Source organism: Zonotrichia albicollis, chromosome 22 (genome assembly GCF_047830755.1).
Source record: "Zonotrichia albicollis isolate bZonAlb1 chromosome 22, bZonAlb1.hap1, whole genome shotgun sequence".
Classification (NCBI taxonomy): domain Eukaryota; kingdom Metazoa; phylum Chordata; class Aves; order Passeriformes; family Passerellidae; genus Zonotrichia; species Zonotrichia albicollis.
This window is the reverse complement of record NC_133840.1, coordinates 11492563-11519619: the sequence shown is the minus strand read 5'-3', so window position 1 is coordinate 11519619 and position 27057 is coordinate 11492563. Positions and strand designations below refer to the sequence as shown.

General features: G+C 53.7%; 1 protein-coding gene and 1 pseudogene across 13 annotated transcripts; both read right to left on the bottom strand.

Annotated features, from left to right (window-relative positions):
* Nucleotides 1-103: 103 nt before the first annotated feature.
* MLXIPL (MLX interacting protein like) lies at nt 104-18147 on the bottom strand. Of its 13 annotated transcripts, none has more exons than XM_074556774.1 (17): nt 17537-18134; nt 11521-11627; nt 11295-11377; nt 11015-11104; nt 10765-10809; nt 10275-10473; nt 9521-9598; nt 5878-6050; nt 5201-5795; nt 4506-4579; nt 3995-4169; nt 3236-3348; nt 2955-3035; nt 2623-2750; nt 2197-2320; nt 938-1067; nt 106-514 (listed from the first exon to the last, which is right to left on the bottom strand). In XM_074556774.1, exons 1-17 carry the CDS (start codon nt 17830-17832, stop codon nt 381-383), a joined length of 2625 nt encoding a protein of 874 aa, XP_074412875.1. In that variant the 5' UTR covers nt 17833-18134; the 3' UTR covers nt 106-380. The 13 variants fall into 13 exon arrangements, with proteins under 13 accessions (XP_074412876.1, XP_074412874.1, XP_074412878.1 ...); XM_014271812.3 differs by having other exon boundaries at nt 107-514; nt 2955-3074; nt 17537-18132; XM_074556771.1 differs by having other exon boundaries at nt 2623-3035; nt 17537-18138.
* A 4679-nt stretch (nt 18148-22826) lies between these two features.
* LOC106629787 (fibrinogen-like protein 1-like protein) lies at nt 22827-24543 on the bottom strand (annotated as a pseudogene).
* Between the last annotated feature and the right edge of the window lie 2514 nt (nt 24544-27057).

Here is a 27057-nt window from a genome sequence, read left to right as displayed (position 1 = left end):
TCCTGCTCCCCCAGGTCCCGGCCCTCAACCCCCCCAGCTCTTACCTTAACCCCGCCCCCTGCCCCCGCCAGCCGCTGCCCGCACCTCCGTTCATTCCCCCCCGCCACAGCCTCTTCCTTCACTTGCCCCCAAGCTCGGTTTCCCTCATTTCCCCCAGCCCCTGGCCCCACTCCCAGTCCCGGCTTTCACGGCTTCCGGTGTCATCCCGCTCAGTCCCGGCCCTTCCCGGCCGTGCCCAAAGCGGCGCCGGGGCTGAAGAACCAGGCGGAGTCCGTGGCACAGCAAGTCCTTTATTGCAGGGGGACAGGGCGGAACAGCCCTCGTGCAGTCCCGGCTCCCCACGCCGGTGCCCGTGGGACACCCCGGAGCCCCTGGAGCAGTCAGATGGAGGGCGTCCCAGCGCCGCCAGAGCGTCCCAGCGCCGCCACTGCCTGCGCCGCCTGCTCGGGGACACGGGCCGGGTCGCTGAGGATGGACGTGGAGATGCTCAGCTGCCGCAGGGAGCTCAAGACGGCTGCGGGGATAGGGGACGGGGCTGGAAGGCGTGACCCATCCTGGGGAACACGGCGCTGCCTGGCCCTGTTCCAGCCCCCGGAATGGTGGGACTGGTCGCTTCCACAGCCCCAGAAGACGCGGTGGAAGGAAACCTTCCCTGAGAGTGGGTTTGGGGAGGGCTGAGGGCCTTTGGGCAGGGCTGAGCCTGCCCTACCAGGACATGGAGTTAGGACACTTCCGGCTCAGCCGGGGCGTGGGTGTGACAGGAGCACGGGAAATCACTGAGCAGGAGCCCAAGGACATCCCACAGATCAGCCCTGCTATCCCCCAGGACACCCCTGTTCTTTTCCCCTCTGCCTTTTGAGGATGCCTTTCCTGGACTGAGAAGTCCATGCCAACCCAACTTGCTCAGGGTGCCACTGCCAGGCACAGGGTCACCTACTTGGCCGAAGCGCTGGGAGGGAGCAGTGCTGATCCAGCCAAGCGAGGGATGTTTGGGTGAGGCTCTCCATGCTGGCTGTGGACACCATGCCATTGAAAGACTCGAAGAGGGGCCGGATGATGACACTGAACTGGTGGGATCAGAGGAGTTAAGGACCAGCTTTGCTATGACAAGGGTCTCACTCCTCCCAGGTGTGGGCATCACCCTCATATGGCAGTAGGACAGACTTTCTTGTCTGGACACGGAGCAGAACTGCTGGGACAGCAGGACAGGCCATGGAACAGACCTGCTGACTGCCTTCCCAGCACAGCACCTCACCTGGCACTAGCCCAAACTGCTAGGGTGATGGCATAAGTGTCACCTGGGTAGGCAGTGGGAGAGATGCAAAAGCCCTGTCATGGCTGGGGCTACAGAAAAGGTTGCTGAGACAGAAGACGTCCTCCAGAGCAGGTCAGGGAACAAGCTAGCAAAGTGCTCCGGGGCAAGGCAGGACATCAGTGTGTCCCATAAGCTCCCCTATTGCTTCCAACCTGCAGGGACCAGCCTGCAGATTTTGTGCAGGCAGTAATCCACAGGGATACCTCTATCACAAGCATATCCTAGAGCCCATGTTGGCTTTACGATACTCTGTGTCCTGAGGAAGGAGCTCCCCAGCCCTGCATCAGAAGTCACCTCTGCCTGGTCCAGATGCCCTGTGCTGGATGGGACCATGGGCAGCAGTGCCTTTCATCACTCTGCCACTTGGGATTTCACACACCTCAAAGGCTCTGCCAGTGAGTCCCAGTGTGTCTAAATTGTGCTCAGAGAGGAACAGATCCAGCTCTTTGCCCACAGGTTCCTTGGCCCTTGATCCTCCTCCCATTCCTGTGCTTCCAGGGTATGGCATGCAACCACGAAGACCAAGCCATCATGTCCACAGCTTTGTGTCTGAACCTTTCCTAATCCATGGCTGCTGCCTCTCAGAGCCAGTTCCCATGTCATCGAGAGCAATTCCCTCCATAAGCTTAGCTCCACTTCCCTTCTCCCTGAGGACCATTTACCAACTGTTTTTGATCCCTTGGAGCAGAATATCCCTCCTAAACACAGAATATCAGCATGTTCCCACCATGCGACTTTGGCTGGGAATCATCTCCCTGTCATCCCCAAAGCCTCCTGAGCTTGAGGGACCCCGAAGACCCAATAGCAGCGGATGAACCAGAGCACCTGGTGCCTCTGGTGGAGGGTGGGATGGAGCAGCAGGCACTGGCCCCGAAGGATACAATCCAGAACTTCCAGTTCTGCAACGTGGAGGAGCGAACATACTCGTCAAACATTCTGCGCATGTGGTCAAAGCGCTGCCGTGTGATGGGCACCCCTGTGGCCGGCAGCTGCTCCTGGCACAGGCTGTGGGGCACAACCAGTATTGTGGGGCCATGTTCGGGACTGGGAGCTATGGAAACTCAGCAGGAGTTGCCAGCCAATGTCCCCCTCCCAGGGCAGGTGTAAGACCTGGCCCTGCCTCTGTCCTGCCTCTTGAACATCAGCCCTCCCACAGAGAGGGTTTGAGGAGGGACAGTCAGCTGGGAGGTGCTCCAGGGAGACCTGCCATGTCCTGCTGCCATCCTGCCATATCCTGCTGCTTGCCCTGCCTGGCTACCCCAAAGCAGGCAGTGCTCCCCCATCTCCCCCAGCCACGCCCCCCTTACTTGATGGAGCCATTGAGCTCCTCGATCTGCTCCCGCAGACGCTGTGCCTCATCCTGCAGAGCTGCCCGCTCCTGCTGCAGCTTGCAGATATACTCGGCTGTCTTCTGCAGGGTGGTGGCCTTGCTGACCTGGGGGGGCGTGGGGTGAGACGGGAAGGGGGCCCAGACCACCCTCACACAGCTGCACTGTGTGCCTGCTGTGTGCTCCAGCCTCCTGCACCACAGGCTGGGGTGCAGGAGAGGAGCTCTGAGCTGTGGGTCACAGCAGGGATGCAGTGTCTCTGGGTGATGTGCCGTGTCCCTCCATGTCCAGGGCTGGCCCTGGGTTCTCACCTTGATGCTGGGCTGAGCACTCAGTGTGCTCACCAAGCTGTGCAGTGTGGTGAAGCCAAGCTTGATGTTGAAGCGTCTCTTCTGCTCAGCGGAGATGTGTGTGATGCGGCGGCTCTCCAGCTGCAGGTCAGCGCCATCAGGCACCTCCCCGCAGCAGGGACAGCCATGGGCCAGCAGCCCCACTGGGAACAGGCTGGTCCAAAGCTTGAAGTGAGGGTGGAGGGTGTCTTGGGGGGAGGAGGAAAAGCGGGTGCATATAAAGTTGGCAGCTTCTGCCATACCTTGGTGGACTCAGGCCTTCCCGGACGGGACATGGGCTGGTGCAGGGAGATGCTAGTGCCCTGCCTTGCAGTGGGTCCTGGGGAAGCCTGGCTGGGCTTGGGCCAGTCACTGCCTGAAAAAGGGAAGGTGCTGCTCTGAAGAGAGGGATAGCAACAGCACTCATGACAAGGTGACATCTCAGCACCTGGGGCAGGCAGAGAGGGGCATCCCACAGTGCTGCCCCCACCTCAGGACAAGCCACCCCACTCAGCTGATTGGGATGCTCCTCTTCAGCCTCCAAGCACACATTATCCCAAGTCCCTCTCATTTTACAGTTGTTCAGAAATGGGAACATCTGGGATTCGAGGTTTTAAATTCCCAGCATTTCTTGGGGTGGAAATTGCATGGAAAGAGGTGTGAGGGCAGCAAGGTTGTGGTGAGCAGCACCAAACTGAACTGGGAACAACACCAGAGCCTGGTTTCCAGCAGCCACACTGGTTATTGTGGGTGAAAGCGGATGCTTCTTGCTCCAAAACCAAGCTCCGGGGTTTCAAAACCACAGTCCGACATTTTGCTCCATTTTTGTCTTTCCCTATTTCTGCTTTTGCTGCTGGAGAAAGAAGCAGGTGGAAGGGCACAGAAGGAAACCTCCATGCTCATCAAATTAAATAGAAATAGCCAGGATTGCAGCCAAAATGAAAATTCCCACAGTGCTTGGTCTGAGCTCTCTGCAGGAGCCCCAGTGCCCTGTGGAGCTCCTTGGGGTGCTCCAGACTCACCACAAGCTGAGGTGGGGGACAGCTGCTCTGCCTTGGTGACTTGCAGGGGGCCCAGCTGTGTGCCCACTGTGTGCAGCAACACTTGAGAAGGGCTGGAGCCAGGAGCCAGTCCTGGGCTCATCTGGGACATTCTGGAGAGGAAGGTGGCAGGGACTTTGGAGACAGTGCTCTGCTGCTGGGAGAAGACAGAGGAAGGGGAGTTGAGGGATCAACACCTCATGCACACCAGGTTGCACTAGGATGTGCAGCCCCTGCCACTATCTGCAGGGGCAGCCACAATGCCCCAGAAAAGGGGCCCTGCAAGTGAGATGTCTCTTACCTCTGCCTTGGTTGTTTTAAAGAAGAAACTCAGGCAACTCCAGCCATCCCCAGCCACCCAGCCATGTGCCCCCTCCTTCCCTCCATTTCTGTCCAGCCCACACCAAAATGTGACCCCCAGAACCCATCTCCACCCCTTCCCCAGCAGCCAGGAGGAGGCAATTCCCAACCTGGGGGGTTGTTGAGTGCTTACCTCAGAGACAGGGGTCATGGGCATGAGTCCTGCACCTATTGGACAAGGGATATCCAGCGCCAGGTCCTGCTTGGCTGAGGGGGCACGAAGCAGATGGGCATTGCTGTGTGGGGCTCTTGGGGCTGGGGTGACCTTCCCTGCCCCAGGAGACAGCTAGCCCCTCTCTGCACCAGAACTGCTGCAGCCCCTTCCCTGCTGGATTGCCCCAGAGAACAGGGATGCACCTCTGGAGGAGTCTGTTCTCCTCACAGGAGAGTTCTCAGGAGCTTCAGGCAGGCAGGGAGCTCCAGCCCCTCCTCAAGCAAGCAGAGGGCCATAACTGTGCCCAAGGGACCGTCCCATCACACCCACAGGCAACATATCAGGCAGGACAGCAGTGAACCCCCCCAGCCTGTTGTGCCAACAGGGCCATAAAGACCAGATTAGGGACTCTAGGAATTTCCTAGCAGTGCCTGTTGCCAAGTCCTGGGGCTGGGCGGCATTTCCCTCTGAGGCCACTGAAGCCAGGGCTGATCCCTCAGACACGGCTTCACCCCTAGGTTTGGAACTACCCCAGTATGGGGACTGCCTTGTGCCCTGCCCAGTATTCTCTGTGTCCCAACCCCAGGAAGAAATGGGGCCCCCACTCTGATCCCCACAACAGCATGCCCCCCACCTCACTCCTGTGTCCCCCGACAGCCCCCCAACCCTGTTACCTGTGGTCAGGAGCTGGCTCGGGCAGGGGTTGGGCTCAGGCAGGTGGGACAGGGCGTGTCCTGGCAGCCTCCTTGCCTTGGTGCCACTGGACTTCACTTTGGGCCGCCCACCCTCACCCTGGGGTGGCCCCTTGGCGGGAGTAAACCTGGGGTTACCCAGCAGGGCAGGGGGCAGGAGCTGGGAGACAGCAGGGCTGGAGTACCCCTGGGGCCCCATGCCTGTGGCATGGCCCAGTCCTGGGACGTAGGGGGCAAAGCAAGGGCTTGAGAGAGGGGAGGCAGGGTGAGTGGCAAGCGAGGGGTCAGGTGAACTGCTGTAGGGGAACTTGGAGCGGGAGGCCGAGGTGGGGGAGAAAGGGGATTCCAGGCTCAGCAGTGGTGCCCGGGAGGATGGGATGGGGGGGACATAGGGGGGTGCTGGTGGCTCCAGGCTGAGGCACTTGCCAGGAAAGTCGTACTGCAGTGTGGGCTTGTGTCGGAGCTGGGGGCTGAGGCTGCTGGGTGCCACGTCGGGGGGTTCGGGGGGCAGGGGGGCCAGGGGCAGCTCAGAGCCCAGGAAGGCGCTGTGGAGGCTGAGCTGGGAGGCACCACTGGGCTGCAGAAGACATGGCAGGGTCAGGGTGGGTGACTGGTACACCACCAGTAAGCCAAAGGCTGCAGGCTGGGATTTCACTCACCTGGAGGAGAGTGCCAGGTAGGAGCGGGGCCTCGGGGCTCACAGGCAGGCCCCGAGAACCCATCAGGGACCCTCCACTGCTGAACAGGGGCTCAGCCATGGGCGAGAAGCAGGATGGATCCTGGTAGCCCGGTTGTGTCTGAGATGGGGGTGGCCGGTGGCTGGTGAAGATTTCTGCAGAGTCAAGTAGAGACACAGTGACTGGCATAAATGGACCTGCCCAGAGAGGATGGGGATGCCCTGGGGCATGACGGGTGGAACCATACCCTGCTACTGGCACTCTGCACTTTTTGGGGCCAGGGCAGCTCAAGCACATTTTCACCCATGACCAACAAGTTCTGTGCTGCCCACTCCAGTGCTGCTATGCGTGCAGCCTGTGGCTAACCACATCCCATGGCCTTCCTGAAGCCAAGCCGCGTGACCCTGCTGCGACTCCCGCTCCCTTCCTCTCTCCTTCCCACAGCCCTGGTCCTTCCGCAGGCCCAGACACCACAGCACAAAGGGTGGGCCCCACACTTTTGGCAGCTGTCTCCCTGGGCACATCAGTCCCATGAATGCCTCAGTGCCTGTGTCAATGCTGGCTCTAGCATCACCACAGGGAGGGTTTATCATGGAGAGGATGACTGTGGGACACAGATGGCATTCTGGATGCTTCCCTGTAGGATGGAGTAGGAGAGTTCACTAGGTTTGTTGCCCAGCAGCCACTGGCACAGGTGCAGTGCCTGAGCAGCCACTGGGGACAGGCACTTGCACCTCCTCTGGGAAGCACCCAGCTATGCTCTCCAGCCCTTGGCTAGCACTGGCAGTGCCAGCTCCAGGCCCTGCTGCTAGTTCTGCCCACTTGGTGTATACAACCATGCTCAGAGCTGTGATCCAGGCTCCAGCAGCTGGGGTGCCCTGGCTGGGACCCACAAAGGCCTAAGACTCTGCTGAATCTACACCAGAGGAGCAAACACGCCAGCACCGTGGGATGGCAGGAGACTGGGCATGGTGATGTTTCCAGCACGCCATGCACTACCATCTGAGGGGAACACTGATGTGAGACAGGACAGAGCCACTGCTGAGATGTCCCAGTCAGCTGTCAGAGTGCCCCTTACCCCTGCAACAGCCATGGTGAATGCCTGACAGCATGTCAGGGCCATCCCTGCCCCTCCAAAGGCCAGCACTTTGTATGTGCTGCAGTGCTGCCAGGCAGGAACTCGGCCTTTCTGGGATGCAGTGCAGCCCCACATTGCTCCCACCTCAGCCATGCTCACACCAGGATGTCCCTGCTACCAGCGCTGAAGCTCTGCAGCTATTTATAGGAATTTGTGATGCCCAGCCTGCAGATCCTATTGTGCCTCTCACCATGCCTGTCAGACCCTCTTGTGCCTCTCACTGTGCTACAGGTATGGAAGATGCCTGGCAGTCCCTGGGAGCCTTGTCCTCCCTTTCTCCTGCCTCTTCCTCACCCCACAGCTCTTGCCCATGCTCCTCCTCACTGTTGTATCACCCTGTTACACTTGAGGCAGTGTGGCATGGCCAGGGCGCAGCCTGCTCAAGGGAGAAGAGCCTGCATGGTCAGCAAACCACAGCTTTGGTATCCTGCTCAAACCTAGGGTTGCTCTCCAATGTGATTGGGCCTTTCCAACCCAAAGACCCTTCAGCACTTGTCCCAGGCTTTGGGGAGAGTCCTGCAGTGCAGCAGGGCATTGCCACCCCATGGGACGGACAGCCCAGCCCCAGTGCCCAGCACCAATCCTACCTGAAGCACAGTGCCAGCAGGGCACAGGGCTGGGCTGTTCCCTCGCCTCTGCCATCAGGACTTGTCCATCTGCCTCACACCGCACTCCAGCACCCGCCGCAGACACAAGATGCTTCCTCATTTGGGGATTGGTTTGCAGGCACTGACTGACAGGCACTGAGCTCTGCCACACCACCCCACACAATGACAGCTCTGTGACCCCATGGTGCCTACCCCACATGCCTGCCCTGTGTAGCTCTGCATGAGGCTGCTGGGTGATCCTTGCTCCAAAGCTGCCTGCCCTGCTGAAAAAGTGACGTTTTGGGACATAATTGGGTTGGCTGGCACCCAGCACCCCAACCTCCTCTCCCCACTCTCCCCACGGTCCCAGGGGTGCATGGCATACACAGTGCTCAGATGTTACACCTTATCACCCGGGGAGCTGCTCCATCCAGGACAAAACTCCCATCAAAAGATCTCCAAGCACCCCAGAGGATGCTCTGTCCCAGAACACACTAAGCCTTGCAGACCAGGAGCCACAGATAGACTGGGGACCCTCCCCATCCCCAGCAGTGTCCCTGGTCTGAGGCACTGGACATGGTCAGAGCAGGAAGGGATGTTTCCTTGTAATGTGGTCTGCAGTAAGACCCATCCCATTGCCAAGAAGCACCCTAAAGCAAAAGGCCTTTTTCCCAGAAAAAAGCTAACCTAACTGATATATTGGTTCAGAAAGGAACCACCGTGCTCCTGCCATCTCCTGTTGAGCTTGAGACCATGCTGGGCCCTCAGAGAGGTGCTGGAGCTGCTGCTGCAACACCATACAGGCCCTCTCAGGATAAGGAACACTTACCAAGTGTCAATTTAACCCTCTTGGAGATGTCACACTTTCTAGGAACTGATGACCACTTGGGGCACCAGGGGCAGAAGGTGAAGCACCAACCATGGCAACAGACCCTCTTCCCAGCATGCCTGACTCTGATGGGATCTCTGATTAAAATGAGTTTGAGAGGGTGGTGGCAGGAGTCTTCTCACCTCATCCATCCCAAGAGTATCCATCCCAAGGGCACCCATGCTACCACCTGCCCTGGCACATGGAGTGCCTAGGCTGCTCCCTGCCAGCATCTGGTCTTGCAACACCCCACCGCCATATGGTGCAAGTACCCTTTTTATTTCCTCCTCCAGGAAGTGGAGACAGGCCATGGAGCTCCAGGCTGCTCACACAGGGGTCTGGAGATGCTGGTGCTGCCCAAGGACACTAGCTATAGTTGGGTAGCCAGCAGGCTCCCACCCTGCACGATGTGCATAGGCTACCAGCTCTGACATGTTAGAGGGCAAAGCTGGTCCCCAACAGTGCCTTGCCCTGGCATTTGGGGACACTGCTGTGACCAGGACATGTCCCAGCTGAGCTGGATACCAGGGCCAGACTTGTCTTTGGTCAGCCTGGCAGGGACAGTGACTTGTCCCCAGGGGATGTAGCACAGCCCTGTGCAGGGTCCTAGCTCCAAGCCAACCACCCAGGCTGGCTGGGCAGTGGGGTGAGGAGGGGACTCAGCAGAATCTACTCTCTAGAGGTTTCCTCTTCCTCTGGGGGACAATTGTCCTTCCTCTATTTGCAGTCAAAATGAGGGCCTTTAGCACTCCTGGAAATAACCTCTTTTTGTAGAAATCCCCTCCCACACCTCATGGCCAAGCCCTTCCTGACCTTCTGTGCCTCTTTCCAGGGTCAGGCAGGTACAACAAGGCTCTGCCTTCAGCCCCTGCCCATCCATGCTGCTTTTCCCATGCCATTAGATGTCCAGTGCTTTCTGCCTGTCTCAGCAATTCCCACTACTGCCAGGCCAAACCTGTGTCCCTCCATTTTAAGCAGTCACGGTGTGCAGGACTGGGTGGGATGTGGTACTGCATCCAGGCTGCCTCTTACCTGATATGTCCATGTCATCCAGGCTGGGCTGCAGGGGTGCCAAATCCGGCTGTATCATGTCAGCATTCCCAACATACGCTGGAAGAGGGCAGAGCTGGAACATCAAAGCCCAGATACTGCATCCCTGAGACCCACCTTGAGGGCTGCTCCCACCACTGCTCTGATAGCTACCTGGCTTCCACACCTCCGTGTCACCCCAGAATCACCCTGTATCACTGCACCCTGCCCTGGGCAGGGATATAAGTGCCTACCCTGAGGAGAGCCAGGGCCATCCCATCCCATCTCACCACTGTCCATCAGCCCCTCTAGGGCCTCATCCAGTTCCCAGGAACCCCAGTGAAAGGCTGATTCTTGGCACAGAACCTGGCTGGAGCTGCAGATGCCCGAGAGACATAGCCAGGTAGGGACAGCAAAGAGTGGCCATGGAAGAAGGACCTGCCTTGGGGGCTGGGGCAAAGTCCTTCATGGTGCTGGTGGTCCCTGGGGAGCTCAGCCCTCAGCATGCTGGTGCATAGGGAACCACAGGAGAAGGGGATGATCCCACCCTGCCCAAACACTCCTCAAGCATCTTCTCCCCTGGTGGCTCCTGTTTGGGAAGAACAGGAACATCCCTTCCCCCTGCCCCATCAGGGCAGATGCCTGGGGACCCTGCCTGCTCAAAAGGACATGGCTGGCAGCTCTCAGGGGCTAAGCCAAGACACAACATCTGGATTCCTCCTCCACATCCTGTGGAAGCATGGTCTGCAGCACCTACCATCTTCAGGGAGTGCCTGGTGGGTGCTGGGCATCTGTGTCATGGTGAAGAGGGTGTCAGATATGTCCGAGAGGAAGGTGTCCAAATCAAAATGCTGCCTACTTGCACGCTCTTCCTCCTCATCCCCAAGCAGCATGGGCACTACGTTGCAGAAGAGCTGGTTGCACCATTTCTCTGTAGGCCTCCAGACATCCTCGTCCTACATGAGGTAGAGCAAAGGAGCCGAGTGGATGCCTTTCATGGGTGGGGTCCATGTCTGCTTCCCTGGCTGCTCCCCTGGCAGCTCCCATGCTCCCTGCAGTGTTTGCTCCCTCCAAACCTTAACTCCTGGCTACTTCCAGAGGGTGAATCCAGCATCCCAGATGCTTAGCATCTCATTCCAATGGGCTTATCATGCCCTGATTTTCTTTGCCCTTCTGCCCAGTGCAGGGGTCCAAACTGTCCTCCCTTTTCTCCCTCTTCCCACCCTCAGCAGTCTCAGCAGACTCACCCTCTTTGGACTGGAGATCCCTCCCTCCCGTGTGGATTTTCGGAGCTGGAAGGAGAAGAGAGCCTAGGTCATGCCCCAGGCAGGGAGAGCTCAGGGGTCAGCCAGCATCCCCCTCCCAGGCTGGCAAAAGCCTGTCACGTCCTGCCCTGTCTGCCATGGCTCCAGGGAGCCATGTTCCATCCATCACACTATTCCATCCCACTGCTGGCACTGCCGCAGGATGGGGAGCAGCATGGCCAGAGCCACTCACCCGCTTCTTATAGTAGATCCTCCATTTGTGGTACTCCCTCATCACCACCTCAATGCGGCGTTTCCAGTAGTTGCCCTCCAGCACAACAGCCTGGGGGGCAAGACAGGGGGTTAAGGCTGAGCTCTCTGGCCCCGCACCCCATAGCCAGGGCTGCTTTCCATGTGCCATATCAGAAACACTTTTTCCAGCAAATCTATGAAATGCAACATGTCCCCAGATCCCTGCTGTGCCACACAGACCTTGGTGCTGCCCAAGAGAGCTGCAAGGGATCCTGCCCTACCTCTGGTTTTCGGTGCTCATCAGCCTCCATGCCCTCCAGAGGGGTGATGAAGCCACACACAGGGTTTTTCCTCCGTTCCACATCTGCACAGGGGAGAATACAGCTGGCTGTATCCATGCCCCATCCCTATCTCTGCACCTGTACACAGTCATTCCAGTGCCAGCCCCATCCCACTGGCACAGCCTGGCATCTGGCAGACAGAGTGGGATCTGGCACCCATACTCACATTGGATGTACCATGCTCTCCAGATCACATTGTTGAGTCGAATTTTATCCCAGCAAAGCAGACGCAGTCCCTTGAAATTCTTCCACTTCGGAGATACTAGCTTCCCACTGAAACACCAAGCAAAGGGGTGGCTGAGGGGCACCACCTCGAAAGATGTACAGGGGCCACCAACCTGGTGGCAGGTCAGGAGCCGGTACAGCCATGTGACTCTGCTGCAGGTACTTGCCAGGCACCTGTGGGAGCACCCACTGGAGCATTCCAAGCTCCTGCACACCCTGGGAGCAGCACTGACCTAAACCCTGAGCTTCACACACCCACAGAAGGCTTCTCAAACCCCTGGATTAAAGCACAGCCCATTGAGGCATTGATTCCTTGATATTTGAACCCCAGCTTTGAGGTGGGATCCTGCCAACTGTGTCCTGGCCCTGGGGGACAGGAAGGTAAGTTTCCTGCCCAGGTGAGATGTGTGGTAACATGCACTGTAGTGCCTCTTTCATCATCACAGTGTTTGGACAGGTAATTCTGACCCTTCCTTTAACACCAGGCAAGGCTTGAAAATGCTGCCTTCAGCTGAGGCAATCAAGGGCAGCCTTTATGGAGGGTCTGGGAAGAGAGGACAACACTGGAGGATGTTCAGGATGTTAAGGGACACTTGCCTGTTCTCCAAGACAGACACATAGTGATACCAGCCAGTCAGAGCTGCCCTGGCTCTCCATACCAATTGCTGCAAACCCGCCCCCCCCAGCCCGAGTTGAGCTCCCCGATTCCCATTTCCTGGTTCCCAGAGGCAGCTGTGTTTGTTCTGCAGCTCATCGTAGTGGTGGTGGTGGTGGTGATGTCCCTGATGGGACCTGCAGTGCAGGAAGCCTCATTTCACTCCTCATCTTGTTTCCATCCAGCCAAGGAACACAGCCCCTCATGTGCAGCCACCGAAAAGCTCCTGAGGGTCCTGCTGCCCCAGGAACTCTGTGGGGAAGGCCAGCGTCCCTCTGCCCTACTTTGGGATCCATTTCACATCTCCATCTCTCCCAACAACATGGCGTGGGCCTTGGGGCAATGCCAGGTGCTCCAGGGGTCACTTTGAGAGCTAGCTGCAGGCTGCCTGGCATTCCTGCCTGAGAAGCCATGTCCCTCTCCAGCAGACAGTTTTTACCCTAAATATCTTGGTGCTGCTTTGACTTCCACTTTTCCTTGGTACATGCTTGGAGCAGGAAAGGTGGAAGCTGAGTTGGTGTCAGGGTGCTGTATATCCCCTGTTTCCAGCCCCTCCAGGTGCCACACGGCTGTGTCCCCAGGAAGGGGAAGGTGCTGGGAACGAGAGTGGTGCATGAAGCCTCTGATTTGTTCATTAAAGCTGGTGAAACCTCTAAATGTTCTCAAATAATGATTTTGGTGGGTTCTGTTTCAACCTTCCTTGAAATCTGCCTCTGGGAGAGGGAGAAGACTGGGGACCCCTACAATTCCAGAACCTGATGCAGGGATGTGTCTAGGAGCAGGTGCAGGAGTGGATGGGGATGGTCTCCCAAGGGAGACCCAGCCTGACACATGACCCAAGGGGCTGGAGAAGGACCTGTGACTCCAGCCTACAGAGAGTTAAGGCTGACACTGACCACTCTGCTATCACCAGGATTTTGAACTTTCCCCAGGCGCACATGGCAAACAGCAAGATGGTGCCAAGTGGAGGAGCCAATGGAAGGGACAGGATTCCTGGGCACATGGCCAGATCATGCTGGTCAAGGCCATGTTCCTCACTCACAGCCAGCTGAAAAGAGCAGCCTGAGCCTGTGGGACACACCTTGGCCTCGTGTGAGGCCAGTGGGCCATGACTAGGAGTTGCTGTGGGGCCTGGAGGCAGCAGATGCCTTTGAGCTTTATCACCAAATGCTTTTTTTCCCCCTTCATGATCCTTTCAGTTTTGGGGTTTAACAGGCTGATCTTTGCTCCCTGCTATGCCTTGAAAAGGACCCCACCCTTCCCTGCAATTAATCTCCCCTGGGGAGATGGATGCAAACTTCCCATTTGAACCTGGGAAGGTTATAGGGTGCCCCAAACAGGTTGGGGGTCCTGCTGCCTACACTATCAGCAGGAGGGGGACACAGGCCCTGCCACTGGCTACAGGGTGTTTGTGGAATAGGGTGAGGTGGCAACAGGGCTCAGCCTGGGTCAAACACTGGCATGGATCCAGCAGTACCTTGTTTGGTCTGTGACTCATTTACCCATCCAGCAGTTTCAGGGAATGGGGAAAGGGGAAACCTTGGGGAATGACAGAAGAAAGAAGTGCAACTCCCTGCCACAAATGACAGCAGAGCCACAATGCAGCGTGGGTGTGTTTAGCCCAAGCACGAGCCTTTCCCACTCATTAGACCCCCTAGACTGGAGGTCTTCTGCAAGAAAAAATAGGGTTGAACGAAGAACTCCAGTGAGTGCATTCCTGGAGTCTCTGTCTGGTGTTCACTACCCCTGTGTGAGCATTTAAGGCACTGTGAATTAAAGAATCAATAGCAGCAGTTCCACTTCTCCCAGGGGGGACGCAGGCTGACAAAAGGATGAATTAGTAGGGGATTGGCCCCCCAAAGACCTTGTTTTAAATCACAAGAAAGGCTGAGTGTATACTCCAAGAAACTTCCCAGTCTGCTGTCCCTTTCTTGTCAAATCTCTCTGGAGCACAAGACAGATGTTGCCAGGTAAGACCACAAGTGACTGCAGTTCACATCTCCCATTCTGCCCCCAGTTTTCCTTCCTTCGGGAGGATGTTCCCCAGGTCAGTGATTCCCAACAGTAAGGCACAAGAGGGGGTGTGAGCCCAGCCATGACACTCTGCAGGCCACACTGAGGTGATAGAGAGGATGAGCCTTCTCATGCTAAGGCCAAAATGTCAGCAGTTTCTGAAGGAGCTCAGGTCCACCCTCAGCTTTTTGGGTAATGAGATGCAGCCAGGTGGGCTGTAGAGAAAAACAACATTCTAGGGAAGGATTCAACAAATGCAGGATGTTGCAGGAGAATGAGTGGGAAAGTATCATTACACAGGAAGCTGCTCTAAATGTCCAGGAATACACGTAAAAAGGAACTGCTTCATCCTAGCCTTAGGAGGAAAACCTCAGAGAGGGGAGTTGCCTCCCTTTGGGGGATGTGAAGAAACAAATCAAAATGTGGGAAGCAAACCTTGATGTGGAGAGAGCAGTTCTTTACCAGTGCGGAGTGATGCACAGTCCTGCCCATGAAAGGAAGATAAGTCATATCCCCAGAATGATTGCTTAGGCTGAGACAGGACTGCTATAATGTCTGTGAAATGCAGAGGAGGAATGCTGGAGAGGGGAAGAATTCCAGATGTAACCATTGAAAAATATTTAGGGAAAGTTTAGTGAGTTACCTTTGAAATGGTGCGAGTCCAGACAGCAAAGGATGGGTGGCTGCAGCAGTCACAGCTCATGAGGGGACAGGGTAGTTTTCCCCTCTGCTCCACTATGGCAAAGTCTGGACATTGTGTCCAATGGACAAGAGAAGGAGGTTTACAAACTGGAGTGGTCCTGGAGGAGGATATCAAGGTCGTTGGGGACTAATATATGTGACAGAAGAGGACTGTCAAGGATGGGTTTGTTCAGCCTAAAGAAGATGAAGAGAGAATTACTGCCATCAGCTGCCCTAAGGAGGAGACAGAGCCAGATAGTTCTCAAAACATGCACTGAGAAAGGCCAAGGGGAAACAGACATAAGAATTGGAACAGGTAAACTCCAAACTAGAGCCATGGACAGCAATTCCCTGTGGGAGACGGGCAACCCTGAGTAGGCTGGACAGGTGGTGGGGTCACATCATAGGGCTCCTCCATCTGTCAAAGTGATGGCCCTGAGCAACCTGACCTGGCTTTGGATCTAGCCCTGCCCTGCATGAGGGTGTGTGAGGAACTCCACAGGAGCCTTCCAGGTGACAGCTTACAGTGGTTTCTCCTTGGTTAGGAAGTTAGTCTGAGCTTAACTGTGGGTGCTCTCCTGAGGAGGATACTGGGCTGGTGACCCCAGCTGAGGCTGTGCTGCCTCTGGGAACCTGGCTGGGAGGGGAAGTGTGAAATGGCAGGTGATGCAGAGAAGTATCAAATCAGACAACACTAAATGTAGAAATGCACCAGAAACACTTAACTCTATTTTCTCACCCTGATACCTTTCTCCAACTGCTGCCTACAAGTGTGTCAAAAATGTACTAGCAAAAGAAAGGCAAAGTGAGCTGGGTTGTCCAGCCTGGAGAAGAGACGGCCCCGGGGAGACCTTAGAGTTCCTCCAGTGCTTAAAGAGGATCCAAGAGAGCTGTAGAAGGATTTTGCTCAAGGGCCTAGAGTACAGGACAAGGGGGACTGATTTCACAGTGTCCGAGGACAGGGCTAGATGGGACATTGGGAAGAAATTCTTCCCTGTGAGGGTGGTGAGGTACCTGGACAGGACAGGCTGCCCAGAGAAGCTGTGGCTGTCCCATCCCTGGACAAGGCTTAGGTGAGTGTCCCATTACATAGGAGCCAGTATCTGCACTGCCATGTTCACTGCAAGAAGGAAATGTGCCACTGAGAGTCCAGGGAGTAAGGATAACAAGAGCAATGGAACCCTGACTGTAGTGGAATGGCCAGCCCCCAGTCACACACTGTACACCCCAGTACTCCAAGTGTCAAAGCCCTTGTATCCTGTCCATTTCCACTCTGCCTGGGGGCTCCAGAGCCCAGGGGCACACTGAAGCTGCCTTGCACTTCATGAGCCTACAGTTTGAGCACCCTGGTGTGACAGTATCTGTTTCTCCAACCTCAAAGCTGCAGGGCTCAGGTATGGAAAAAATGGGGCTGGGAGAGGAAAAGACAGCAAGGCCACCAGTGTCTCTATGACCCCTGTTTGTGGCACTCAGGGTGACCCGCCCAACCAGGAAGCATGATCCTTACCTGGGTCACCCCATCTTGAGGCTCCCTGTGCTCTCAGAGAGCACTGCCTTCCCCAGCCCCTTGGAGCAGAGCTGTGCTGTGCTGGCTGCTGGCAAACTGGGATGATCCCATCCACCACCTAGGATATGGTGATGGGTCAGAAGTCCACTGCTATGTGGGAACTGGAGTGCTGTCTCTCTGCCCAGCATCCCCAAGGATGTCCTGGCAGTGACCACATCCCTATTGCATTGAGCATTCAAGGACTCTAAGACAAACCTGAAAGCTCAGCCATACTGGATGAGGTAATGCACACCTCTTCAAGGCTGCTTTGCTGAGGTTTTGCTTTCACATGGTAGAACATCACCATCATTTGGACATTTTGGGAGAGCTATACATGCAGTTTGGCACTGACTCCAGCAGAGCAAGTCATGCTGATGCCATGCTGGAGAGAACTCAAAACCTTGGGGTTTGGCAAAGGAAGGGAGCTGCCTCAAGAATGTGGACTGTGGCCATAGAAGACACATTGCAGTCTGTCCTGTTGTCACCAAAGAGCTGTCACTGGGCCTTGGCAATTTGTCAGGCAGGGGAACAATGCAGGCACCCATCTGATTTTTCAGGAGAGAAGGAGGAAAGCTTTCAGGAGACCTTGGACGAAACCCATGCAGCCATCCAGTCCCAAGTCCTACTACATGTCATGGAATAACCTCAGGACATGGGGACAGAGTAAAGGATGGAAGGCAGGACTCCTGCTCTGGGCTGGGTTGCCAAAGAACTGAGTGTTAGCAGTCCACAGGGTCACTGCTGCTCTACAGAGTGTGCTAGGTCTGGCCCAGGAGGAAATACAGCTGGGCACAGTGACACCAGATCTCATGGGAAAATGAAGGAGAGTCAAGCTACACGTGGAACAGAGAAGCTTCTCACCTGGCTCCACAGCCAACAACCCGGCATCAGTCCTGAAACTTCCCAGGATGGAAATTTCTGAGCATGTGCCCACATCACAGCCCATGGAGAAGAGGAGGTCAGATGGAAACAAATTCCTGGCTGGGGGACGGGGCTCATCTAGCCTCCTGCCTTCAGCTAGCTGGGGGTCCATAAGACACACACAAGGGCTCTGAGACTCACCTGTACTCCAGGCTCATGCACTCAAAGAGCCGGGTGAGGGTCGGGTCAATACTCCGAGGATCAGCCAGCTCGGGCTCAGCGCGGTGGTGCCGTCGCCGGGGCAGTGAGTCGCTGTGCGGGCACGACACCATGAAGTGGCCACTGTGGATGACCTGGGAGTAGTTCTGTGTCGCAGCACTGGGTCCTGTGCCACCCACAGCTGCATCCTCTGAGTCAGAGTCAGAGTCGGAGACGGGGCAAGGCCCAACCGGAGGCTCCAGGAAAGGTCCCGGCAGTCCCACCTGAGTTCCTGCCATTCCTGCTGCCTACTGGGGAACCCTTATGGATCTGACCCAGCACTGTGATCTGTGCCCCAGTTGAGCTGAAGCCCTACAGACACTGCATTGGCATCGAGCACATGCTGGACTCCCCAGTACAGAGCACTGGCACCACGCCTCCTCCTAGGCACCTCCTCCAGCCAGCCCACGCCACCGTCTGTTCCTTGCTCTAGGGTTCAGCAGTTGGTTCTCCAGGGCAGACTCACTGCCAGCACTATTTATAGTGCTGGTGGCTGATCCCGCCCATGGCAGACCATCAGCAGGACACGTCCAATGGCCACCAAACACCAGAGCTTCAGCTCCATGCCACCATCCTGCTCTAGCAGTGTCCTGACAACCCCAGCTTTTACATCCCCCACACACCTGGGGAGGAGCATCCCCTGCCCCCCCTTGCTGTGGCCAAGGGTTGGCTTGCAGTCGACTCTGTTTACCTGGAGTTAATCACTGATCCGAGGTGCTGGTGGAGTGAAGTGCAGGCAGTATTTACCCAGTGCCTCTGCCTTAATGGATCTCCCTGCACTTTCAAGGGAACAAATACAGATTAAGGGACACAAACAAGTAAAATTATAGCAACGGGCACTCAGCTCAGCGCAATGCCAAGGCACTGAGCCAAGTGCCGAGCTAAGAAACAGCTCAGGAAAGCCTGCACAAAGCTGTGATCCAGCAGGAGAGGGGATACAAACAACAAATATGAGAGAGAACAGATATGAGTTTGGGTATGTGGGATTTACACACCTTGTTGTCATGTAGTCCTTAAAATGAAAGAATCATCAAATCCTAGAATGATTTGTGTTGGAAGGGACCTTAAAACTCATTTCATTCCCCTCCCCTTCTACTAGACCAGGGACACCTTCCACAAGAACAAGTTGCTCAAAGCCCTGTCCAACCTGGCCCGGAGTACTTCCAGGGATGAGGCAGCCACAGCTTTTCTGAGCAGCTTGTGCTTGGACCTCACCACCCTCACAGGAAAATTTTTTTCCCTAATATCCACTCTAAATCCACCCTGGGTTGCCTTCACCTCTGAGGTTTCCTGAGAGATTTGGGCGGGCAGGGCTTGATGCACCAATCCCTGCTCCATGACAGTGGATCTTGGACAAATACAGGATGAGGAATGTGCCATCCCAGCCAGACCTGTGTCGCAAGCATCTGCTCACTGACCTGAGCCACAGAAGGACACAGTACATATAATTTCACACTTAAAACATTTCTTTTCTTTCCAATTTCTGGCAACTTCTTTCCCAGCCCCACAGCCTGGAAGGAGCACACATGCCTGGAAAGCACTCTGGAAAGTACTCAGGCAGAGATCTTAGGTACCTCTGAGGGAGATACAGTATAAACTCAGAATAGACGGCTGCAGACATTGGAACCCTAATCCAGTTTGTAGATGGAGCTGAATACTTTTCATATCACCCAGGCGAGACCAAGAAGGGCCAGCAGCTATCCAGGGTATTTTCCAGATCTGGAAGAAGAATATGCACAAGAAGGTGGTTTGGACAGCTTCTACACCGGTTGGTGCAAACCTCCCTTTCACACCATTTCTTCACTTAAGAACCACGTCTTCATTTTCTAGGCATATTTCTGTGGGTCTGCGGCTTTGTTTTCTCCTCTGTGATCCATTACAACCACCTCAGCCTGTCCCAAGCTGCCTGTCAAGATGTTGAAGAGAGAAGTAATTTTAAAACTACTGTCTGTATATATTTTAAAGTAGTAACGGGCATGTGAGTGACCTAGGAAACGAAGAATTAGGCAAGGCACAAAGAAACAAAGATGTCAAAGATACAGATACTTTCTGGACACATTCCACTCATGCTGTGCAAAAGAGACTTCCCAGGATTTTGACCAAAACCATTTGCCATCTGTTCACCAGTCCCAGACAGACTTCAGTTCTCTGAGATAACATCTGTTTGAGGGAAACAGAGAAGTGCATCAGTGAGGCTTTTATGAACATCATTACTCCCTCATTCCTGGTCCAGCAGATCTCATGCTGCAGAGAAGGAAAATCTCATAGGCAAAGGGCATCCAGCCTGGAGGAGGGAGTAACAGATCCTTAGTCAACCAGGGAACAGAGCAGGAGCCCTACACAGGGGCAGGTAGGCTGCAGAGCTGAGGAATTTTGTAAAAAACTGTTTGGGTCCTAAAATGTGTGATGCCATTGGAAATGAGAGTCAATGTTAAGGGTAAAGTGAAGCACATCCCTCACTGTACACTAGGGGACTCTAGATTAATGCTAGTCAAGAGCTAAAGGTAACTGTAAGCAGTTCCCTGTAAACATCAGCTGAAGGTTCATGAGTAATTAAAAAGAAAAAAAGGCTCCAGATATTGCAAGGAAAATATTGCTTGCTCCCGTATAAAGCAAGCTCACAAGTGTGTGTGGCTCTGGTGCCTGGCTCAGAAAAGATGGAGAAACACTGGAAAAGGTCACAGAGATGAAGCAAATGGGTGGTCAGAAGTGGGAATGGCATCCTTGCAAGAAAAGGGATCAGGACTGTTAGGAAAAAGGTGAATGAGGTGACAGGCACTGCCAGTGTAGACATGGATGCAGTAGGAACAGGGAATGGTTGGAGGTGGTTATTCAGCACATTTCAGAGCTGGAGGTTGGAGTGGATGATCTCCAGAGGTCCCTTTGAACCCTGAATATTCTGTGATTCTATGTTTCTAGGGGCACCAGGCAAAGGAAGGTCTGGCATGTTCATCTCAGTATGTTGTGAAACCAAAAGTCCAATCAGGAATTGGGTAAACTGATGGAGGACTGGAACCATTAAAATTTTTTGTGTGCCCAAAGCAAAGCTGACTGATGGGAACTCAGAGCTTGTAGCACCCTGGTCTACTGGAAGGTGTTCCTGCCCATGGCAGAGAGATGGAACCAGATGAGCTTTAAGATCCCAAACCATTCTGTGAGTCCATGATTCGATATCTATGCAATGAGGTTCTTGGTGATTTTTTCCATGTATGGCCTCTCTCCCTGTGGGAACAGCTAGTGCTGACAGGATCTTAACACTCCATGTACTGGCAGGACAGAGTAAAAAACATAGAAAATTGCAACCTGCAGCCAGACTCCTCATAGAATATTTCTGGGATCTCCTTGTCTGCCAGATTTCCCTCAGGAAGCTGCCTGGCAAACCCTGGGCAAGAGCACCCTCTGGGGACCAACAGAAATGTAATGGTGATATTACTCTTCTCAAATCCCTTCTTTTCACATTGACATTGCATTTTAATTGGGTTTCATGATGGTGATGCATGCCAGGTTGTTTGCCCAGAAAGTGGAGCCTGCTGGAGAGGGCTGGCTCACTACATCCCATCTCTGTTACTGTGGGACAAGCTGAACCTCCCTGGAGAGAGCAAGAGAGGCCTGAGGATGCACAGCAACCTTGGAGCTTCTAGGAAAAGTGAGGTATCACCTCAAAAAATCATGGAGTGGTTTGGGTTGGAAGGGACTTAAACATATTTCATTCCAACCTTACTGCCATGGCCAGGAACAGCTTCCACTAGACCAGGTTGCTGCAAGCCCAGTCCAAACTGGCCTGGAACACTTCCAGGGAGGGGCAACTTCTCTGGGCAACCTGTGCCAGGGCCTCACCATGCTCACAGGAAAGACTTTCTTCTCAATATTTCATCTAACCCTGCCCTCTGGCAGTGGGAAGCCATTCCCCCTTGTCCTGTTACTCCAGAGTCTTGTCCAAAGTTCCTCTCCATCTCTCCTGGAGCCCCTTCAGGCACTGGAAGGGGCTCTAAGTTCTCTTTCCCAGGCTGAACACCTCCAGCATCCCCAGCCTCTCTCCACAGTAGAGGGGCTCCAGCCCTTGGAGCATCTCAGTGGCCACCTCTGGACTGGCTTCAACAGCTTCACATCTTTCCTGTGCTAAAGACCCCAGAGGTGGAGGCAGCCCTGCAGATTGGGTCTCACAAGGGCAGATGGGGACAGTGTCTTCCAGACAAATGTCACACTGGTTAAAGATAATGAGGGGACATGGTGCAAAAGAGACTTTTCTGCATCTTGCTAAGGAGACTCACCATGAGGATGGAATATCCAATGGAATTGTCTTTCCTGTCATGGAAGGGAATATGATGCTGGGAGCCCAACACAGGTGGGGACACTGCCCCTGAGCTGCCTCTCACCCTACCTGCATGTATAGTGAGTGTCCAACCTGGGAGGGAAAGGCATTAGCAGAGAGTTCCTTTAATCATACATCTCAATGTGTATCTCAAGGCAAGAGAGTTAGCCAAGAAAAAAACCAAAAAGATTTCTAAATGCAACAAGAAATTCCGAAGTTTGACAGCCAAGAATGTTTCATGTAAGTTATTGTCTCCTACACTGGGTTTAGTCTCCTTTCTGAGCTGGCAGATGCCTACTCCCACCTGTCACACACCTCATGACTCACTGCAGAGGAGCAGGAGGCAGTAGGAGACAGGGAGAGAAATCCCACATTTCAAGGCAGACATGCAGTAAAATGACAGCATAAAAAATCACACACAAGCATGACAAAGTAATAGAAGATTTGTTATTGATTACTTTTATTTTCTAGCTCATGTCTCTATATTGATTAGGAAACAGCTCTCATCTCCCTGAGCCAAAGGCACTCCAGGACTCACATGCCCACTGGAGGCAACTTTAGTACATAAATACCATGGAGGCCGGAAGCTGGAAAGGGTGGCATCTGCTGAAGGGTTCTGCCCTCAAAGATGAGGATGTATCATAGAATCATGGGGGTCGGAAAAGCCCTCTACATCAAGCCCAACTGTTCTACCAGCACTGACTCTGGAAGTCATCATGGCTCAGGGAAAACCTGAACTACAGCAGTAGAAACCCTCTAATGCATTAACCTCTTTGAGAACTTCAAAGGTCTAAAAAAAACTTTCACAATTCAGACAGTTCTTTGAATACAAATTTATTTGACTAATTAACATCTATTAAGCCTTACATGAAGGAGGTTTGGAGTGGGAATTTGTCTGTGCACTTTAGTATCTTGAGCAAGATCTTCAGTAGAAATTAGGTAGTTTTCCTGAAACTAAAGATGTAAATTAACTGAAAAAGCCACAGAAGTCTACTGAGTTGAGCATTTCACATGTTGTATAAAGTGCACTACCGATCTGGAAACTTCTTAGTTTCCAAGAGACTGTTTCTATTATTAATGTAATTAATGGTCTGACTCTGAACTAGACAACACAGGCACAGCTGAGAAGCAGAGAAAATCTACAGGAGGAAGAAAAATTTGAAAATGTCTTATTTTATTCAGTAGCTACATTTGACCAACCTCTGCACAGACCCTGTGGCACACCCAGTTTGGTTTTGCTTTGTTCCAATTCTTTGGAGAGCCAGAATTAGCCCCAGGTTGGGCAGAAAGGAAATGAAAATGCAACTAGCAGTAGGTGGTGGGTTTAATGAGGATGGCCAAGGCTTTGCAGTTCCCCAGACACAGGTTGTTCCATGTCATGACCCCTTTGAAGTTCAGATGCACAGAGTGACATGCCGAGTTCCACCACCACCCCCAGAGCTGGCGGCACAGCTCCCATTAGACGTGCCTGATCCCGATCTCTAGCAGAGAACTTCACGTTGTCATGCATGGTGGTCATGCCCTTGGAGGCCATGACATCCTTCACTCCCCAAGTGCACTCCCAGCCTCAGCTGGTAGCTCTAGAACTCATCATCCAGGCTGAACAGTTTGTAGTCTGCAAACTTCATGTTATTTGAAGCATCCCAGATGACAAACCTGACCTGGTAAACATTCTGCCTGGTGATCTGGTGGATGTACTCAGTGACCAGCCAGAACTCGGTGTGTATATTCCCAAAGCCATGCTTGTAGGTGCTTCAGGACTCATCCCAGCTGACTGGAGTATCTCTGTGATTCCTCTGGATGACAGTCCAGCTTCCATCCTCCCTGTTCATCTCACAGTACACCATGATGGTTTGCTGTCCTGTGGGTTGGATGATGTAGATGCCACTGGGGCTGCTAGCAGGGACCTTGCTGCAGTCCTTGGGCCAACCTGGGGCATGAGAGAACATTGGAGGACCAAGCCACAACATCCCAGTGTGCTGTCCCTAGCATCCACTGCATCCCTAGGGTTGAGAAGAAGGAAACCTCATTCCCTTAGCATTGGACCCTGTGGATGGCTGTCCCAGGGACATCCTGGGACTGAGAAGGGACATCCTCTGTGGGCCTTTGGCAGCAGAGTAATGATAGCAAAGTAATGGCAGTAGAGGGCCTCTGAGATCACAGAATCCCAGAATGGGTTGGCTTGGAAGTGACCTTAAAGCGCATCTTGTTCCATCCCCTTGCCATGGCCAGGGACACCTTCCACTAAACCAGGTTGCTCGAAGTCCCATGCAACCTGAACTTGGACACTTCCAGGGATGGAGCAGTCACAGCATCTTTGGGCAACCTGTGCCAGGTCCTCACCACCCTCATTGTCTGACATTTCTTCCCCATTTCCAACCTGACCCCACTCTCCTTCAGTGGCTTTCAAGTTTGGAGGAGTACTTGGAGTTCTGCTGAAGCGCTGGGCTGGCTGATCCCCAGGCTGATTGCCAACTCACCACAATTGTGCCTTCATTCCCTACACCCCTCCCTGTTCCCTGAGGAATGCGGGTCCTTATTGCTGTGGCCCTGTGCCTGCTGAGGGTCAGCTGCCTGGTTCTGCTGGATGATCCCTCCAGCTTCATCTGCATCAGGAAAACAAGGAGTGAGAAGAGCAGCCCTGTGCCACAGCACAGAAGTAAGTCCACCCCCCACAGGATATTATTTCCAGCACTGAGTTTTTTATAGGGCATTTCAATGATGCCACTTGGGCTCATTTTTCTTCCTGTGTGGTAGTTTTTAGTTGGAAAAACTTCAAAGGCATCAGAGACTAGGAATGGGAATGCTGCATCCATTAACGGCTGCCTATTTGCTCCTCTCAGCAAGGAGCAGACAGTGTATCTGAGTAGAACCACAGAATCATGAATGGTTTAGGTTGGAAGGGACCTTTAAAAGACTACCTAGCCCGACCACCCTGCTATAAGGAGGGACACTTTCCACTTGAACAAGTTACTCAGGGTAGTAGTGATGAGTAGAAATATGTACAGAGAGAGAAGGATTGAGAGGGAAATCAGACCATGGGTGCTCTCAGACCAAGATCAACAAATGGAAGGTGTTGCTGTGAACCTGCTTTTCAGTGATGAAGGATTCATGTGCTCGTTCAATTCATAAAGAGCTCCAGAAACCTTCAGAGTGTGAGGGAGCTCACAGCTATGAGAGAACAATGCTCTGTTTCAGAGATATCCCAGCACCCATCTCAGTAAGACTGTTTCCCTGACAGCCTCTAGAATTGTGACCTCCATCAGTGGTGTGATGAAGTTTTGGAATTGTTTTGCCACATGCAAGCTTCAGAAAGCATTTTGGTTACTCGCTTATACAAAGTCTCTCTGAAGTTTCAGGGCTGTGGATGACTATACAAATATATATGGGAAGAGAATAAAGGAAGAGAAACAATCTGTCTAGAAAAAGCTGCCACATACCACCTTGTCAGTAACAAAGAAGGCTGAATTACCAAATCTGGTGAAGTTTGTTTAAGATATTAAATTAGAGGAAGATTTGATCAGGATTCTTTTATTTCTACAAGACTATTTTCCACACATCTCCCTTTCTATACAGAGGAGAGGGCTCCTGATATTTCAATAAACAGAGTTCAGGGATATAAGACAGAGAACACATACCAGGAAGAGGCCCATCAGAATGGATATTAACAATTTCATCTAAATTTACTTTCATCTCTCCAGGTTTTCGATGTGCAGAGCAAGAAGTGGGGATAGCAGGGCCAGCATGGAGGTGAAGAACAGAGGACTGTAGTGATGAACAGCTGGAGAAAGAAGATACACAGTGAATTTGGGAATGTGAATCCTCTGGAGCAGAACTGACATGTTGGGTTGTGGGCATTGCTGGTACCTAAAGATACTCAGGAGCTCCTGGAGGAGGGATAAACAAAGCACAGGGACCTAGGAGTTTGGAAAGACAGGCTGGGATGCCCAGCTGCACACAGAATTCATGTTGTGCCATGCCGTGCCATGCCATGCCATGCCACACTCATCCATGCTGTCTCTGTTGGGACCCTGTGCAGTGGGGAGCTGAGTAGGTCTGGTCTGGTGGCAGCATGGCCAACTCCTATGTTTTAGAGGGCTCATCAGTGAGGTGAAGCAGCTGAACAAATAGCAGTATTCATCTATTCCTGGAAATTTATGGTCTATTTGTCCTCTACAGGTACCTCTGCTCATCTGTTGTGTGTACGTGGTAAGGGTTCCCAGCTGCTGGGGTTCACACAGGATTCCACAAAACCAAGAAAAGCTTGTGATAACACCTAGCAGGACCATGGTCCCTAGGGTCAGCCAGCAGGTCAGTGCAGAGGACCTGCTGGTGCTGCCCAAGCAATGGATGAAAATGGGGACTGAAAGCAGGGGGGAAGAAAGATGAGATTCCAGTCTGATGCTGAGGATTTACCAAAATACCCTACACAGATGTGACCCAACAGTTGCAGCTGCTGCCTGATGCACTGGCCACAAGAGAATGGAGATGTTCTCCATGATAAGGCACCCCAGCTGGGGTGATGCCCACCCACACACAGTGAGGGAGAGCAGGTCAGCAGAGCCCTCTTGAGCTTGTTTCTCCCCCTCAGGACATATGGGATATGGGCAGGGAGTGTAGGGAAAGCGGCACTGTATGACTACAAAGTTTTTGTTCAGAGCTGCCTCAAAGCATCCAGGAGTCAGGGACCATCCCTAGGAATGAATGTTGACCTTGGCCCCAGCCTTTGCTGATGGAAGGCACAAGGCATCTCTGCTTGCAGTCCAGTTCTGTTTGTCAGCAAGGTGAAGTAGTCAATCCAAACAGCAGAACTCACCTGTTGTTGCCGTGTGAGCTCATTTCCTGTTTTAGATTTCCCAGTCCCTTCCCAGGTGTGGCAATACCTCTCCCTTCCCCCCCACCCTCGCCCCCTTGCTGGGTTGTCAGTCAATCCTTAACATTCCAGCAAGGCCATCGTGTGGTTGGTCAAGTTTGAAAGATGCCCCTCAGGCCTGGGGGTCATTGGCATAGCCAAGTGTCATTTATCCGCTGAGACCCTCCTCCTCCCACCTGGTTGGTGCTGGCCTGTTCCTTCCCCTCCCTCTGTCACTGGGCTTAAATTGAGCCTGGACCATGCGGTCAGTATTCTGTTGGAGCTGTTACCAAGATTCAG

Excerpts from the sequence above, each read along its gene's own strand:
- MLXIPL (XM_074556769.1), bottom strand. The coding sequence starts at position 17,832 with ATGGCAGGAACTCAGGTGGGACTGCCGGGACCTTTCCTGGAGCCTCCG. Across the intron at positions 6,051-9,520 it reads GGATGACATGGACATATCAG|AAATCTTCACCAGCCACCGG; the intron begins GTAAGAGGCAGC and ends TTGACTCTGCAG. Across the intron at positions 515-937 it reads CCTCCCAGCGCTTCGGCCAA|CCGTCTTGAGCTCCCTGCGG; the intron begins GTAGGTGACCCT and ends CTATCCCCGCAG.